The 17706-nt window shown below is 42.7% G+C and overlaps 1 protein-coding gene across 4 annotated transcripts in view; it reads left to right on the top strand.

Moving 5' to 3' along the window:
- The window catches only part of ASPH (aspartate beta-hydroxylase), a 139369-nt gene that overhangs the window by 96097 nt on the left and 25566 nt on the right, over positions 1–17706 (top strand). For all 4 annotated transcript variants that reach the window (XM_081116618.1, XM_081116617.1, XM_081116619.1 and 1 more), the window contains 5 exons: positions 4415–4500; positions 9326–9412; positions 10809–10959; positions 13361–13497; positions 17036–17134. In XM_081116618.1, the coding sequence (XP_080972744.1) occupies positions 4415–4500; positions 9326–9412; positions 10809–10959; positions 13361–13497; positions 17036–17134 (560 nt within the window). The remainder of the gene's footprint in view (positions 1–4414; positions 4501–9325; positions 9413–10808; positions 10960–13360; positions 13498–17035; positions 17135–17706) is intronic.

Raw genomic sequence — 17706 nt, 5'->3', positions numbered from 1 at the left:
AACACGCACTCGGCCTCTCCTGGCTCTTGGAGCAGGCTCAGCACCACTGATGCCGTGTCCTCAGATGGGGGGAGAAAGCAAGCTGTTTCCTGGGGTCCCTGAGCAATATCTCTACCTTGAGCTTTCCAAAATTCTGGAAAGTCCGGATGCCCATAATAAGAACATTCACATCAATGGCACCAAACCCTAGGATCCAAGTGGCAGGGGAATTTAGCCTTTCACTTACAGGAAAAATAACTAGTGAGGAAAGTACAAGTTTCCGTTGGTGATTGAATTACAAAGTAAAGACTCTTTGCTCTGCCTAGAATGCTACCTGTTCCTGGGTAAACTTGAGTTCTCAGTTTCCCCAGGAAGCCTCCCCCCCCCCCCCCCAAACAGAGTAGCACCACTCCTGGTCCACCCTGTATACACATTCCTGTAATGGTGAGCTATCCATGTACAGCTTTCTCCCCAGCAAGACTGCAGCCTCCTTGAGGAAGGTCCGCTGAACGCCCAGCAGCTAGCACAGTCCTTGGCACGCAGTGGCGTTTGAGCAGACAGCTGAGCGAGTGAATGAAGGAGTCCGTGAACGAGGCTGGGGCGCTGTCCACTGGGTACAGTGACACACTGAGGAACAGTCGTATTGCGACGCAGTTCAAGAGTAGTCAAAAAATTTTTTTAAAAAAAGGATGCTTGGAGGGTTGGATGAATAAAAGGAGGAGGGACGATCGGGAGTAGGAAACGTAGCAAAGATATTAAATAAGAAAAACGTATAGATGCCACTGAGGCCTAGTTAAGTCTAGAAGAGCAATTTTTCTTTTTCTTTTTGTGCAGCGTGGAGCCTCTTAAGCCTGGTTGAGTTTGAAGGACCCCAAATAGGTACATGGTCGGGGGAGGGTGCTAAAAACCAGATTGAATTTTATTTTTAAAGGTCTGCCATTATGTCCAAATGCTTTTCATACTGTTATACCTATAATAAGAGTCTTTATTGAGAATCACGTGGCTTGTGTCTTCTTCCAGCAGCTTTGTTAAGTCATTCTGGAGGTGTGCTTTCATACAGTAAGTCCAAACTATGTGTCCAGGCGCTCAGGGCTGAGTTTTGACTCGCACATAGACATCTAGATATAGTTTCTCCACCACAGTTAAGATGCAGAACTTCATAACCCAAATTCTCTTGTGCCTTTTGTACTCAACCCCTTTCCCCACCCCCCACCCAGCCTCTGAAACTATGTATCTGTTTTCTTTCCCTACTGTTTTTCCTTTTCCAAAATGTTGTATTAAGGGCATCATCCAGTCAGTAGCCTTTTCCATTTGGCCCCGTTCACCTAACATATTGGTCTGAGGTGCAGCCGTGTTGTTGCAGGTTTTTGGGTTACGGCTGAATATTCCGTGGGACCGCTCTACCACACATTGCCTGTGCATTCACCACTGATGGACGTTTGGGCTTTTTCTACTTTTGGCTGTTAGGAACAGTGCTGTGGTGAACATGCGCGTAGGAGACTGTGTGGACGCGTGTTTTCATTTCTCTCGGGTGGGTAACTGGGAGCAGGATTGCTCGGATGCCGTTCTAAGAAATTTGGTTTTTCTTTGGTATGTTCCGGGGGTCCATGGGTGTATTTAAAGCATTGGGGATAAATGGAGAGATTGTTTCAGAAAGATCCTCAGGACAGTGTGGAGCATGGGAGCAGGTGGGAAGCAGGGAGACCAGTTGGGGAATCGTTGCTCTTCTGTCCACCTGCGGCAGACACTGCCACTTTTGTCACTCTCTTCAAGGGAACGGGTCTAGGACATAGTAATGCAGAGTCTGTTTTTATCGGTGGACCCGTTCTCCCCATGCATCATGATATAAAAGTCTTCTTCCTGGACTAAGTGGAAATGAAAAGGAATCATTAATTTCTGTATAATCTAAGGATGTATCATTAGTGCTTTTCTCATGCCTTTAATTACTCTTATTTTCCTTCTCTGCCTTTTTATTTTCTCTTAATGTTTCGGCCATGGCGTGGCAAGGGAAGTCAGGGTTTCAAATGCAGCTGGCCACTTTTCCCCCCTTTGTGGTTTTGGAAAATGATAAAACACTTGTAATCACAGTGATTAAAAAAAGACGGAGTTTAATATAGCGTAGACAGTTTTTAAAGATCCACATTCAACAAAATTAACAACTCATTCCAGTGCCCTGTAGGTCTGCTTTGAAAGATTATTAACATGGTTTAAATTAACTGAAAATTAGAAGCACAGGGTTTCCCAGTTCAAAGAGACCTTAAGAGAACCGGCCTGGTCACTCATTTGTACATGAGAAAAGTGAGGCCTAACTTGAGAGAGTCCTCCCCGGTCCCATCACAACCATCAGAGCCTATTGTCCTTCAGGCAGCAGGACCATGTGCCTCCCCAGAACTAAAAGGAAGAGATCTGTGTGTTTTTATAATTGGGGAAATTGCCTTAGGCTTTTTATACATTTTAAAATGAAAATAATCATAGGACAAAACTTGAATTTTAGAGAAAGGAGCCATCGTGAGGAGCTATTATATAGGAAGATGTGTGAAAAGATGGGACAGAGTAATTTCTTGGTAACAGGTGCTTTGAGATTTTTAATATTTTATCTGTTTTTGTGATGGCATTGAAATATTTTGACACTAAGATCCAGTCTGGCTATTTAGCAGGCATATTATTTTAATGTTGACTATTTTGGATGTCCTGAACTGTCAACAGTTTTTTTTTCTCCTTATAAATAAATCTCATGTTAATTTTAACTGTGTAACATGGGAAATGCATTTGGGAAGACTTGTGATGCTAACAGTAAAACCCTCTACTCCGATGCACTCAGACTTCCCAGATCCTGCTGGCACTTTTCTGACAAACACTCCTGCAAAACCAAAATGAGCAATTCAGAAACATGAGCCAGGGCTGAGGTGATAATTCTCACCCCTGTAAATCCACATCTCAGTCAAAAGTCACTTCATTTTCCATATCCTCAGCATGTATGCTAACATATGATGGCATGCAGTTGAAAATGCCCAGTATCCACTATTTTTTCACCCTCTGCTTTAGGCATTTATATTTTTAAATCCTAGAGGGCCTGAGAGTTCAGGAAAGGGAGAAGAAGAAGGTGGGATAAACAAAACAGCAAAGCAACTTCAGAAATTTACAAGAAATAAAGGGACAGTGATCCAAGTGTCAGTTTTATTACTGAAGAGAGCTGATTTAAAGGATGGGGCTGAGATGAGCAGGGATAATGGGTTTCTTCATACTGACCCCCAGAATTAGGCATGCCTGCCTCCTCCAAGCAGCATGGAATAGCCCCACTTCCCCTGTGGGGCCGCCCCTCCCTGCAGGATGCTCAGACTTTGTGTTTGCTCCGGGGAGGAAGAAAAGGGGTGGCGCCCAGCCACGCAAGCATGAGCAAGTTCAGTTTGCTCCAAGACGTGGAGCCACTCTGCAGGAGCTTATGGTTTGGAAAGGCACAAAGATCAGTGCACAAATGGTTATAATAAAAGCCATATGCCAGAAAGGAGGGTACTGTGGGGGCATGGAGAGGGGAAGAGACAGAGACACAGAGAGAGAGAGACACCATTTGATTGAGTGATAGGTGGAGAAACTTTATAAGGAGGTGGTGGGTTTTTTGTTTTTTGGGTGTTTTTTTAATATATCTTTTTTGATTTCAGAGAAAGGAAGGGAGAGGGAGAGAGAGAAAGAGAAACATCAGTGATGAGAGTCATTGATCGGCTGCTTCCTGCACGCCCCCGACTGGGGATCGAGCCCGCAGCCCGGGCATGTGCCCTGACGGAATCGAACCCCAATCGCCTGGATCCTAGGCCGACGCTCAGCCGCTGAGCCACGCCCGGCCGGGCAAGGTGGTAGTTGTTGAAGGAGGGCATATTTTCATCTGACAGTCTTAAGGAATGGGCCATTTAGTTTGGGGAAAGTAGCATCAGAAGTGGCACAAAGCTTATTTGGGGAACATGGGACAGTCCACTTTGGCAGAAGTATGGACTGCAGCCAGAGCGACGGGTCCGTGGTGCAATGGGAGGGCTTGAGCGCTAGACTAAGATTCTGTTTACTTGACTCCATTGAGAATAAATAGCTTGCTCTTTCATATTTACCTGACCAGAAACATTATAGATATATTCAAAAACTGTTGTAAGCAGTCTTTTGGACTTTGCCAACAAATTTTTCATAAGAGTTTAGAAATCATACCTACCATTTTCATTCCAGAAACTGGTATACTAGTCTTCACGCAGTCCCCTAAGCAACTCCTTTGAGCACACGAGGAAAGGCTGTGTCGTCCTGGGGGCGGGAAGGTGAACCAGCAGTGAGCTTGCTCTTGCACTTGTAGGACTGGGACCAACACATGCTTTCTCACTAGTTGTAAATCACGATTCTTAACAACGATTTCGAGACAAAAATAAATAAATAAATAAAAACCTCTGTTTTCTTTCAGTTAAGAAAAAGAAGCCTAAACTATTAAATAAATTTGATAAGACTATTAAAGCTGAACTTGATGCTGCAGAAAAACTCCGTAAAAGGGTAGGTTGATGTTTTTGTTTTGTGCAGAAACGTGCAATGGTTTAGCTAAATAAACTCAGGCATTACTCTTGATTTGTTAAAAAGAAATGTTAAGAGAAACGACCTTGGAATAGAGTGGGATTTCCCCCAGGGATGTCAGCTTCCCACGTGAAATGAATCAGATGATAAGAAAAAGGGCAGCTGCAATGGCCAAGTGGAAACAGAACTCACCTCCTGGCCGGCGGACCTTGGGGTCAGCCTGCTCCCATCACATTCTAGTCCTATGGCTTTGGGCAAATCATTTGGCCGTTCTGAGCCTCAGTTTTCTTATTTTAAAAAATGAGAATAATGATGGTACTTTCTGTTAAGGGTTTCGTAAAGAGCAAATGAGATGGGGGGGGAAAGCAGCAAATACTGTCAAGTACCATATAAGTGGAGATTTTAATTTTATAGCACCTCAATCCAAATGAAAATATAGGTAAATCCAGTACTCTCAGGACAGTTACTGTTGGGTAAAAAGGCAGTAGGTTTAACATTCTTCTCGCTTGCGGTTAACCTCAGGCACCTCCAGTTTTCAGGGTGGCTTTTTATGTTTTGCTTTGTAATCAGCATTTAGTTTTTCTGTAATATCCTCTTTTTATCTGTAGACTTTGGCTGCAAAAAAAGGGACATTGGGACTATAAGTAAATAAGCAACAACAATTTTAAAAAAGAAAAACCCAAGTTAGAAACTGGCGTGGTTTCTAGAATGTGCTTCCCACACATTTTTTGGGAATGTACCAGCAAGCACGAAGGCTTCTGCACGCAGAGCCAAGGCTTGGCCGACCCTCATTACCTGCCAGGAAAAATGGAGCAACTCCAAAGACCATTGCAGCAAAGTCATTGCTCATTAAATTATCCCCATGGAATGATTTCTGAGTCTGTCTTGCTTGACTTTATCAAAGGAAGCCATCTACTATTTTTAGGAAATTTTCATTTCTTGATAGACGTGCAGCAGGAATCTTCTTTTTCTGTCACCTGGTTTGGTCGTCTCTCCTTCCTCTGCACTAAATGCCATATATGCAGATGTGAAATGCCTATTAACAGGTGACTGTTGGGATAAAGAACAAACAAAGAGCTTTAGAGAAGGATTTTTATGTAATCAGAGTGAATGGTAAAGAAAGGTTCGGTTATCCTGGGGCAAATAGGTCAGGGGGACAGAAAGGTGCTGGAATAATCCATGGGGTATATTTTGGTTTTTGCTTAGTTGGAGAAATTATGCTGCTTCCCTCAAGGAGCACCCGGTATCTATAGCAGGGTAAATGAAGGAGAAAGAAGTGACTACGTAGACAACTCCTGCTTCTGAAACAGCAGGGAGCCAAATTATTGACTGAGTCAGCAGCATAATTCAGTCTTTCCGGGTGGTTTTATAGCTGGTAGTTTCAAATGATGCAACTGACTGCTCTGGAAGAGTGGAGGCTCCCCTAAGGCATGTCCCAGGCAGAGGAGGGCCAGTCTCAGCTCACGTTCTAGCTTCAAATACTGTGCTACATGGAAGCGCGAGGTCACTTTATTTTTCCTTCAAAAATGTATAGATCAGAACCTATGTCCATAATCTGTTTTTAAAAAAATAATATTTATTGTTTAAAACTTTTTACCCCCAGAAAAAACATTTGAAGCTATATTCTGAAATATTTATTTGTTGGAATTATTTATTATTATTCTTGTATTATAAGTGAGGAGAAAAAAAGGAAAGAGAAAGGAAAACTTGAAGTTAGAGGAGGGCCAACACAAGAAAGGTCACCCCGCGGGCTGTAAACAGTGCTAGAAAGGAAGTAAACCAAGTCCAGAGAGAAACACCCAGCTGTAGATCTTCGTGACGGGCATAGTGATGGGCTGACCACACAGCCCCTTCCCTCATGTCACACCACAGGTTCTCCAGGACGTCTACAGGGGTATGTCTTTATGTTCTTCATGCCTCTGGCCTCATACCAAAACAGTAGGTCCCAAGTACATGTCCCCCAATGAAGTGTCTTGGTCTTAAGATTAAATATAAGCTATGTTGAAAAACAGATGATTTTCAGGCAATTTTCACAAGCATTGTATCTTGCAGTTGAGTTTTTTAAAAATAGGAATTGCGCAATAGTGTTAGAAGCTGTATTCTCTAGTTAGAACCTAGGGAAGGGAAATTTTTTCGGACGAAGAGCATTTACTTTGCAAGATGGTACCTTTTTAAGAAGGCCGCACAGCCTCTGTCTTAAGGGGATCCAAAAGATGCCTAGGACAAAGCCAAAGTATTCTATTATTTTTATAACCTAAGGAAATGTCAAGCAGAAACAAAATAATTTAGCAAATTTGTTATGAATATTGTTATTCAAAAGTGAAGATTGGAGGGATGCATGGAACAGATTCTCCCCTGGAGCCTCTGGAGGAAGCATGGCTCTGCGGGCTTCCTGATTTCAGCCCAGTGAAACCGATTTGGACTTCTGGTCTTCAGGGCTGTGAGAGAATAACTTTCTGTTGTTTTAAGCCACCAAGTTTGTGATCATTTGTAACAGCAGCCATTGGAAACTAAAGAGATTAGGTGTGTGACTCAGTCAACCCTCTCAGCAGAAGCCAAAAATTGAAATGGGATTATCCCGGAAGGGTCTGTGACTCTTATCTAACGGTGTGAATTCCTGTGACATACACAGGAGAACCATAAGATTTTTGAGAATATTATACCAGAAGAACTGCCACCTTGGACTGAAAGAGACAGGACAAACTGAAAGAAGGCCAACAGACTCCCAAAATTCTATAGGTAGGAAACAAGCTGATGAAACTGTGTGTTACATCGAGACAGTGAAATATTCAGCACTAAAACAACAACAACAACATGATATCAAGCCATGAAAAGGCATGGAGGAACCTTAAATGTGTATTATTAAGTGAAAGAAGCTAATCTGAAAAGGCTGCCTACTATATGATTTCAATTGTATGACATTCTGGAAAAAGCAAAACTATGGAGACAGTAGAGGGATGAACAGGCAAAGCACAGGAAAATTTTAGGGCAGTGAAACTACTCTGCATTATACTATAATGGTGAATACAGACAGTGTACATTTATCTTTTTATCTAAACCCATAGAATATACAAGAGTGAACCCTAAGGTAAATCGTGAACTTCGGGTGATTACGATGCGTCAGTGTAGGCTCATTGGTTGTAACTAATGTTCTGCTCTGGTGCAGGGTGTTGATTACGGGGAGTCTGGGCTTATGTTGGGGTAGGGGGCATATGTGAAATCTCTAGATGCTTTTCTCAGTTTTGCTGTGAATCTACTGCTCAGGAAAAAAAAATTTAATATCGTGAGAGGGATAGCATATTTTAAATAGTGATACAATTTATTTCTGAAAATAAATGTAACTTAGAGAATGTGTTCCTGGCCTTACATCCAAGTCTTCACTTACTTTGTCTTAACCTCCCTGTCTGTCTGGTAAGAGACTTATATGGGATGAGCCCCATTATCTTGTGCTGGCACACACGTCCCCCACACACCACAGTGATATAATAATAATAGCAGCAACAACAATAATAGGTAACATCGTTCAATGCTTTCTATGCTCTCTGTAGTGTCTACAAACACTTTATGTATGTTTTGGGATTTGACTTTATAGGTAGTCACAAGGTAGTCAAGGGCCCTCATGATACCCATTTGACAGGCCAGGCACCTAAGGCAAAGTCATCAGTTACTTGTCACAGGTCACACACCTTCTAAGTGGTGGGGCGCAGACTCTCCCCAGTCAGCCTGGCTCCGGGGCCTGCTCTCAGAACCACTACGCTGTGCATCTGTCTTTCACCTGCCCTCAGCACCTGACGGCCTGTGAGAGGGTGCAGAAAACCTCCTTCCATGATATCTAGGTAAAGGAATGATTGTAAAGAACGTTAACGGTCAGGTTGTCCTTGGGAAATAAGTGTAAGTAACAGTTGGTAGACTGTACAGTTTGCTTTGCACAGCCACACTGTAGGTCAGCTTTGTTATATGAAAACTCGGTGAGGGACAAAACATAGAAATAGCAGTGAGCATGTGCTAAGTGGATTTACCAATTTATAAGGAGCTGAGGGCCTGGGAAAGTTCAACTCAGAAAATCTGTCTCTGCCCCACGGCTCCAAATACCCTTGACCTGCTGCCATGTGTTAGGCACCAGGACACAGGCAGAATGGGCTGTGGAATGGTGCTGATGCAGTCAGGTCGCCTCAGCCCCCTGCGAAGACCTCACCTGTGTACCTGTTGCACATCCTGCGTTTCTTACTGTGCAGTGGTGGTCAGAGATCTATCGAAGGTGCGTGGCCCATCTTCTTAAGCGCCCACGTGAGCTCTGGGAGGGGTCCCATGACACTGAGGCAGCGAGGCCCTCCAGGCAACCAGAGGAGCCAAATCAACCCTGATGTCAGTGGGTGGCAGGAACCACGGCCACGTGGCCCTTGCATGCTTGTGTCCCACCATTTTCACAGGCGCTTCAGACTTCATCGCAGACCAAGACATTCTAGCTGCCAGCAATATTCTTCCCCAACATAACACCTAAGTATTTCTTTAAGAATGCATGTAGGAATTATACATATAGAGGGGATATGCAATTTCCTTAACGAAGACTATTACATCATTTGTCAGACTCCTGTCTTTTAAAAGATAAAGTATATTTATGTGCATTTCTATTTTTATGTTTCCATAATACAGTTAATTTTTTAAAATCTTAGATAAAACTGTCTTTAAACTCAGAATGGTGTCCAGGAAATTTTGACAGAATTACTTATTGAATATTTAATAACTGTATTGAGTAGCATTATGCATTTGAATTTATTGTATTTCTGTTATTACCTCTTCCTCACAGGGAAAAATTGAAGAAGCAGTGACAGCATTTGAAGAATTAATTCGCAAATATCCTCAGAGTCCACGGGCGAGATATGGGAAGGCACAGGTATTCTAGAACCTTCCACTTAGATGGCTGTGTTTGATTTCCTAGTGTTCTGTATAATTGGATTTCTCACCACCCAGTATTTATTTGCATTTTCTTTTTGCCTTCTAACTTGTATACAGAATCGATTTCTCATACATATGCACAAACTCAAGCAAGAAATACTGTTTTAAATAAGACAATTATTGCTATTGTGTAAAGCTGAATTTAGAAACATTTTTCTCCCCCCCCCCCCAATATGGTATCTCTCTGGTTTTGAAAAGAAAATGAAGAGTAACACTTTGGTCATTGACTTCCCATCACCCTCCCATTCCATTCCACTCAGACCCACCATATAATTTGCACATTAGGCTCCCGAGAGCTTTGAAAACCTCAGTTTTATAACGAGAGGTTGCAAGTATGCTTAGGAAAGACGTTCAGTCTCTAAAGTGGAATATACTTGGGTTCCGTACTGTTTCTTCCAGCTGACCGCTTTCTCACCAGCTACCTTCTCCCTGCCCCCCGCTCCCACACCTCTGTTCCTATCTCACCTCTTCGATCTTCTAGCTCCTCACTTCATGAAGCTTTGCCACCTTTATATGTAGCTGCATAAACCTGTGTGAGCTACATCCTGCTCAGGCCCTGGGTTGGCACGGACACTCCAGAGGTCTCTGTCCTGGTGGAGCTCGTCTTCCAGCGGGAGACATTTTAAAAGTTCCTTACTCAGAAATTACTTAATGAAAACCCACTATATGCCAGGCCTGTTTAGGCACCACAGATGCAGCTGTCAGCAAAACATGGAGTTTTCATTGTAATGACAAAGACAATGCATAAGACAAATAAGTAAAATGTATACGCCCGCTAGTGGTGAAAGCCTACGGAGAAACCACAGAAAGCAGAGAAGAGCATAGGACGTGCGAGGGAGGTGAGATACGGGATAGGGTGGCAGGGAAAGCTCTACCGAGGAGGTGACATTTGAGCAAAGCCCTGGGAGTCTTTATAAAGAAATGTATATTCTAAAATGTTAAAAATAAATGTTAGATCCTCTTACACAATAATATATGCCATAAGAAAAGAAGGTAATGGGATAAAGAGCTTACCTGTTAAGATTTGGGGGCTTCGGGTAATGTGACAGGGCAGGCAGGGCTTCAGGTGAGGTGACCAGAAAGGACGTCTCTAGGGAGGGACAAGGTGTGGCAGGAGCTGACGGGGCAGAGGGAGCAGAAGGGGCAGAGGCCCGGATGCCGGGACGCGACGATCTTTCCGTGCACAGGCCGATGCCCAGCCAACTGAGCCACGCCGGCCAGGGCTGTCTGAATTATTTTAAAGCACGTACAGAAGTTAACTTTTCTTGACTATCTTGGGTGATTAAAAATGATGCTTGTCACGGGACATTTATTCAGTGTGGGACTTCCTCTAGTGTGAAGACGATTTGGCGGAGAAAAGGAGGAGCAATGAGGTGCTGCGCAGGGCCATCGAGACCTACCAGGAGGTAGCCAGCCTGCCCGATGTCCCCGCGGACCTGGTGAAGCTGAGTCTGAAGCGGCGGTCAGACAGACAACAATTCCTAGGTAAGATGGAATAAGAAAAGTTAATTCAACACATGCCATGGTTTTACCTCGAAGAGCCTGAGGGCTCTGTGTACTCTTAGAGGAGCCCAGTTACAGGGAAGGAAACCTGAGTTCTAGAACTAATTTCAGGTCCTTTACCTGACTGGGTCTTAGGCTGAAAGAACCATTCTAACCTTTATAATTACAAAGATGCCAGTGGTATTTTTACCACCCTTCCCTCCTCACTCCACCCCACCCATTTTAACGCTGAGGTAAATGGGATACTGAGAGGCTGGATAATTTGCCTCGGGAGTTACAGTTAATAAATTAATAGGTCTAGAATCAAAAACTCTTCCTGCCGCACCAACTCGTTATTTAGAACAGCCTTGGCAGTTCAAATGATCAGTGGGACAATTTTTGTAGAGGAATATTAAGAGTTCTAGGCACTCTAAAATTTTACCTGTAAGATTTGACTCTGTACCAAGGAAAATAATGGAAAAAAATTAGATATCACTAAGGGCTTTGAAAAGAGCAACATAAAGCATATCCTCGGAGTGACCCAGGTTCCCAGAGCCAAAGGCAGTAAGACTAGCTGTCACCTACCTTCATTATAACCTCACTAGCCTTCATCATAACCTCCTAACATATGTTCTGTAACCTGGGAAGGAAGAATCTAAGCCAATGCCACGGTGGGAGCAAGGCTGGCTGGGTAAGTTACGTGAATGAATTATCGATGTCACTAGGAGAGGCTCATGTAATAGTCAAGGCCAGCTGACCCTTTTATCAGTTTCCTGAGGGGTGGAATTAAAGGTAGTATGTCACTTTGGTAGGTGACCAAAATTTATGATAGAAGATGACCCAGGTGATCATTAAAAACAGAAGAAATGGTCGATTACATTTATGTTCCTAAGGATCAGTTTGGGAGAAGAAAGACGTCCAGCACACATACAGGTGGGGACTCGGGTGGAGGCACCCGTGCTGGGCGCAAAGTCAGTGTTACTGAGCTGTCCTCTTGCCTTGGGCTCCAGTATGGCTCTGCTTAGCACTGGTTACTGATTGTGTCCTTAAATTTTTGATATTTTCTTCATCACAGATTTTTACATTAGTTTTGATATTTTAAAAGAATACATAAAAGTCACTCATCTAGACTACTGAATTTTTGGCACCCTCTTGAACTTGCACGGAGTGACTGACCTGCCTTGCTCCATTCCCAGCCCTGGGGGAAGCTTACCTGGGGATAAACCCAGCCCTCTTCCACAGCAGCCTTTCACTGTAGTCTTTTCCTCTGGGTGAAGAGGAAATTTTGTGCAGAAGATGTCACTGAAGGGGGCACAGTGACGAAGTTCACGCACGGTAGAGCAGGGTGCCAAGATGCGGAGTGGAAGGGATGGTGGGGGGAGGTGGCAGCAGGAGTGATTTTCACCTGGGGCTTTGTAGTGGTTAAGAAGGAAAGTTTAGAAACAGAAGAAAAGTGTGAGATTGGTCTGGGCAGATGGGCAAATGAAGGGATACTGAGTCAGACTTGTCAGTGAAGGAATGAGTAGCTGAGCATACTCATCCCAGCTTGGCCAGTAACGGGGAGCCAGCCATGGGACAGGCTGGTGATGTTTTGTGCCCAGCAGTTTATCTGTTAGTGGGCATTAGCTACTGATGGTCCTAAAATGCTCTTGGCTAATATTCAGCTTGTGGGCAACTGAGCCCTCTAGGAAATTAATTTTGTCATGTATACTAGTCGTATCTCGCACATTTTCTCCTATTCAATTTGTCTTCCCGACTGCTGCGAGGAGTAATGACAACTGGCCCCAGAAATTTTAAATTTCCATCAGATAGCCTTGAAAATGCATTGAAGCTGGAGTTTTCGTGATTCATGTGTGCATAGTGTCCTGTTGTCCACCAGAGGGCCCCTTAATACTGGATGATGTCTCTGCTGCAGGAATAGGTCGTGACCTGGAGATGAGCACTCTCTTTTGGAAACAATGTCAGCAGTGCCCTTGCTAGGCCCCGAAATCAGTTAGATTTTTAATTTGTCTGTTCTCTACTCATAATTTTAAAGCTTATCTTAATAAACCAAAAATATCTCAGTGCAACTTTCTTTTTTTTTTACAAGGAATTCGTAACTGAAACTTTCTTAAGACTGAATTTGATATAAAAAAGTAAATGTTGGTGAATTTAGAAAACAGGAATGTCTTAAAGTTTTATAATCAGTAATATATTTAGTGTCTGTTTATAGGCTTTATTGATACCATTACAATTGCCTGTTGGAATCCTAATAGGTACTTAGCTGTCAGTCTGTAGGGTCAGATTTAAGCTGGTCTTTGGACTCTGTTGAATAGCCTATCTTGATTTTAGTCTCAATATAGAAGTGTACATAATCGGTTTTTGCTTCTACTGGATTCTTTTTTTTTTCTTCCCGTGAAATCAGGTCACATGAGAGGTTCCCTGGTTACGCTGCAGAAATTAGTTCAACTGTTTCCTGACGATACTTCCTTAAAGAATGACCTCGGAGTGGGGTATCTGCTGCTAGGAGATAATGATAACGCCAAGAAGGTTTATGAGACGGTGAGCAGGCGGCAGTCTCCTGTTAACTACATCACATCGTTGTGAACGTGAAGTTCTAATGTGATTTGGAAATTGCACTTAATACACCCAATCTCTCACTGTCTTTATTTTAAATTAAGTTAAATGGCATGTCTTATGATAGTTGACGTCTTCTTAATATTATTTTCACATCACCGTTTTTCCCTTGGTCAAATTTTAAATTTTAGTTGGCCCTTGGTACATCAAAGCCTTCAAGCTATAATTGTGGTACTTTCAAAACTCCATCTCTATCCGTCCACCAACAGCCTTTCTAAAAGTGTTCTCTACGCGAGGAAGAGAAACGCAAGTTTTTCACAAATGTAACAACACAATCTTTGCCTTTTTTCTCAAGAAGTTTGGAGAGAGGCTACAGAACATGAGTCTTTCGGGCATGTGGAGGAAATTACTCACCTTTCAGAGGGCACTGACTCTTTGGTTCTCTAGCAACGATGCCTTTAAAAGGATTTCTACCTTGTAATGGATGTTTTAATAAATAACCTCTAGGTCACAAGTAACTATAAAGTCTAGAAAACTGTGACTCCTTCAAGCAATGAGGGAACTCATTTGATATGGAGTAAACTGGATACCAAACGAATTTTGAAGCTGTAGAAAGTTAATGCCTCTTTAAAGAAGGTTGAACACATTTCGTTTATGGTTTCCCAGCTGGTGCTCTTTACATCAAAGACCTACTCCTCAGGAATCGTCAGTATGAATCCTTCTGTTTTTAAAATGCTGGCAAGTACAGTGTAGTGATTTCATACCCAGCCCAGGGATGGTCCCCTCATAGAGTGGTGCTTGCCTCCTTTTATTGCTGTTGATGTGTCATTGAAAATCATGGAATTCCAGAGCAGTTGTCTTTTCATCCTTGCCATAATTTTTATCTTTTCTCAGAGAGCATAAATAAGACCTTTGCTTTTTATAGCATCTTGAATATCTATGCAAAGTGGATCGATCCTACATCCACTAATGTACCTGGTCCAGATCATAGAACCACGTCCATATGGGGCGTTGTATTTGCAAATGGACGAAACATAACACTGAGCGTCCTGACTAGCAAAGGTTGGTTAAGGGATGCATTGTGCATCTCAAAGATTCAGGATCGTATGAATGTAAGAATTGTCAAACTGTATCCGATACACCCATTATTCTGCCACTGTCAGCGGCCACATAGATGAAATTGTAGTCTCCCTCTCTCCTTCCCTCCCTCCCAAAACTCATGATCAAGCATTGGCTGGGTACCAGACACATGTGAGGTTAGGGCAGGATCTGAAAACATACTAGTTTCTCTTATCCACTACAAATTCATCCTTCCTCACCTTTTCAAAATCTCCCTTGAATATATTCACTTTTTTTACTTGGTACTAAATCTCAGATACTGAAACATTTTACTTCATCTTGAAAAAATAAAATTTCCCTGCTATTGTTTATACATATGAAATCAAAATCCCATCTGAGTAAGCATGACAGGATGCAGAAAGTCTAAACTATAGTCGTCTAATATAATTGAGTGGGTTTCTTTTTAAAGAAGCATTAATAGACTGAAAATACGTGTGTGGTTTGCCTTTTATTTCCTCTCTCACTTCAGAGTTAATAAGCTGTATCTAATGGATTCTCTTTCCTTAACCACAGTTTATCCTGATACATTATGGCTCAGTCAAAGATCATTTCCAGAAAACTGATAGCGTAATTGTATATTTTTCATGTTGATTTTTATCTTTGAGTAAATGTATGCTTTTTCCCTTTCTGGGTTTTTGCTGTTTAGTTTCAACAGAGACTGACTTTAAAATGGTTAGACGTAGATTGCTCACACCTGCAGCTCTTGGGGGCCCCCGTGTCCCTTCGCGTTAGTAACACTGCCAGTTACCGAGCCACCCACTCGACTCTTCCTACTCCTCACTGGACGGACCCCTCCGCTTACTCAACACACCTTCATGTACCCACCACGGTAGTTTGGGAAATGACAGCTGATGATGCAAACACAGTGTGTCCTCATGGAGTCTCCAGCCCCGTACCAAATCACTAGTTGTTCTTAATTTTATCTTCTGAATATCTTTCAAATCCCCTCCATTTTTAACCCAGACACTCGGCATCTCTTGCCTGCACTAGGACCCATTTATCCTGAGCAGGCCTGTCTCCTCCGACCTTCATCCACACCAGCCACAAATCGGACCAGCCCGTCCTCGGCTTTAACCCTTCAGTGGTTCCCGAGCACGTGTGATTGTGTAATACTCCAGTAAAAAACGTTCAAGCCAATACCTGGAAAATGCGCGTTTGTGTATTATGTATACATGTATGTGTATTAACATATGATGAGTGTTGTAAAAGGTACACACTCCAAAATACTTTTTAAGATGATATGATATTTTGATACTTTTAAAATTTCAATGAACTGACAAGTATCTTCATTCTCCCTGAAAAAAAAATTTAGTGTCATCAATGTGCAATGCTATTAATGATTGTATGATTTTTAAATTCTGACGATGTGTCATGCAAAGAGTTTGTACTGAGACTAGAAATGTCAGTTACACCATTTTTTGTGTTGTCTGTGGCGTGTGTGTGTGTCGAGAGAGAGAGTTTGTGTTATATTAGTATTAGCATCAATCTGGGATTGGTAGAGATCTGGTAGAGCCACCTGTCCTTTTCGGAGGGTTGTTGATCACAGCTGGATGGCCCAACCTGCACACCCGTTGTGCAGCCACATGGGAACCGCAGTGGGCACAGTAGGCGATCATAACGCATCAAGCAGAGGGGGCAGCCTCTGGTCGCCTGAGCGCCCACCCTCCCCTCTTGATCACGTGTATCAATACGACGTGCGACTGTCTGCCATGCACATGAGAGGACAGCCCTGGTGTCTGTTGCATACTAAATATTACATTTCAAAGACATGCAGACAGAAGCATTTCAATTTTCTACTCCCCAGTGGATTATCTTGCTTGCACGTGTTTTGCCTCCTGCCCTCTTTAATGTCACCCCCTCCTTTTTACTCACTTTCTCCTATGCCTTAAATGCCTCTGCCTCCTCTGTCCCCCATGCTCCCTTTCCCTGATGAACTCCTATCCATCCCTAAACACCTTTCAGACCTTGCCCAGCCAAACCCACCCCAGAGTGAGCTAGGTGTCCCTCTGTACCCCCTGCGTGCCTCGTGCCTACCATAGTTACACTTACCACATTGCGTCACCATGTAAAGTAGTTTCTCTTGATTACTAAAAAGTGTTGAAGTCATAACAATCGACAGATGTTTTGCTGATTTGCATTGTTAAAGTAACACCCTAACAGTCATTGCCTTTTCGCATTTATTTTTTCATTCTTAAAGAGCTGATGTGTAGGTGTGAAAACATTGAGTCTAGAGGAAATGGGGCCATTTAAGCCAAAGATATCTTATTGCAATGAGACAAAACACGAGTGTGCTAAGCTGTAAATCATGATCCAAGTACAGCAAAGCTAATTAGAATTTGTTTTGACAGTCATTTGTAGAATTTGTAGTCAATCACAGTGGCTTTTTTCTTCTCTTTGAGTGTAGGTTCTGAATGTGACGCCTAATGATGGCTTCGCTAAAGTACATTACGGCTTTATTCTGAAGGCACAGAACAGGATTGCAGAAAGCATCCCCTACTTAAAGGTAACTGCCCCTGCCCCTGCTCTTTTTCATCTCCCCATTGCTCTGAGTCCTTGGACACCCTTGACTGTGCTTTGTAGGTTGATTGGCATGCACCGCTGCGTCCCCTCCTGGTCAAAGTGTGCGTCCTCTGACCAGGACATTCATAGGCCAGTGTGGACCTTCACTGTGATTAAAGTGTCGAATGCAGAAATACCAGCTATATGAGCAGAGACTCTTTGGAAAAGGCTTTATGAAGAAATTCCTAAAACTGCAGTTAATTATTCGTTTTTATTGAAATGTCAAAGGTAGACCAAAATTATTGACATAATGTTTTTTAAAATGGGCAGTGAATTAAATGTCCCCTTCACAATTTAATTATACATTGAAACTAGTTGGATTAGGGATCATGGCAACCTATACAAAGTGAGGTAAAAAGTGCAGGCCCATAGGTCAAACTCCAAAAAGCCTGATAAGTCAAAATATTCAGGTTAAAATATGCTGTCATTTTTTCTATCATATCCAGTTGAATCCTTGTCAGCTAACTAGTTTCACAGTTGGTCTCGCTCGGGGCTGCCAGCAGAACTTTCTGCACA

This window comes from Miniopterus schreibersii (assembly GCF_964146895.1).
Source record: "Miniopterus schreibersii genome assembly, chromosome: 17".
Lineage (NCBI taxonomy): Eukaryota > Metazoa > Chordata > Mammalia > Chiroptera > Miniopteridae > Miniopterus > Miniopterus schreibersii.
This window is presented reverse-complemented; position numbering and strand designations above follow the sequence as displayed.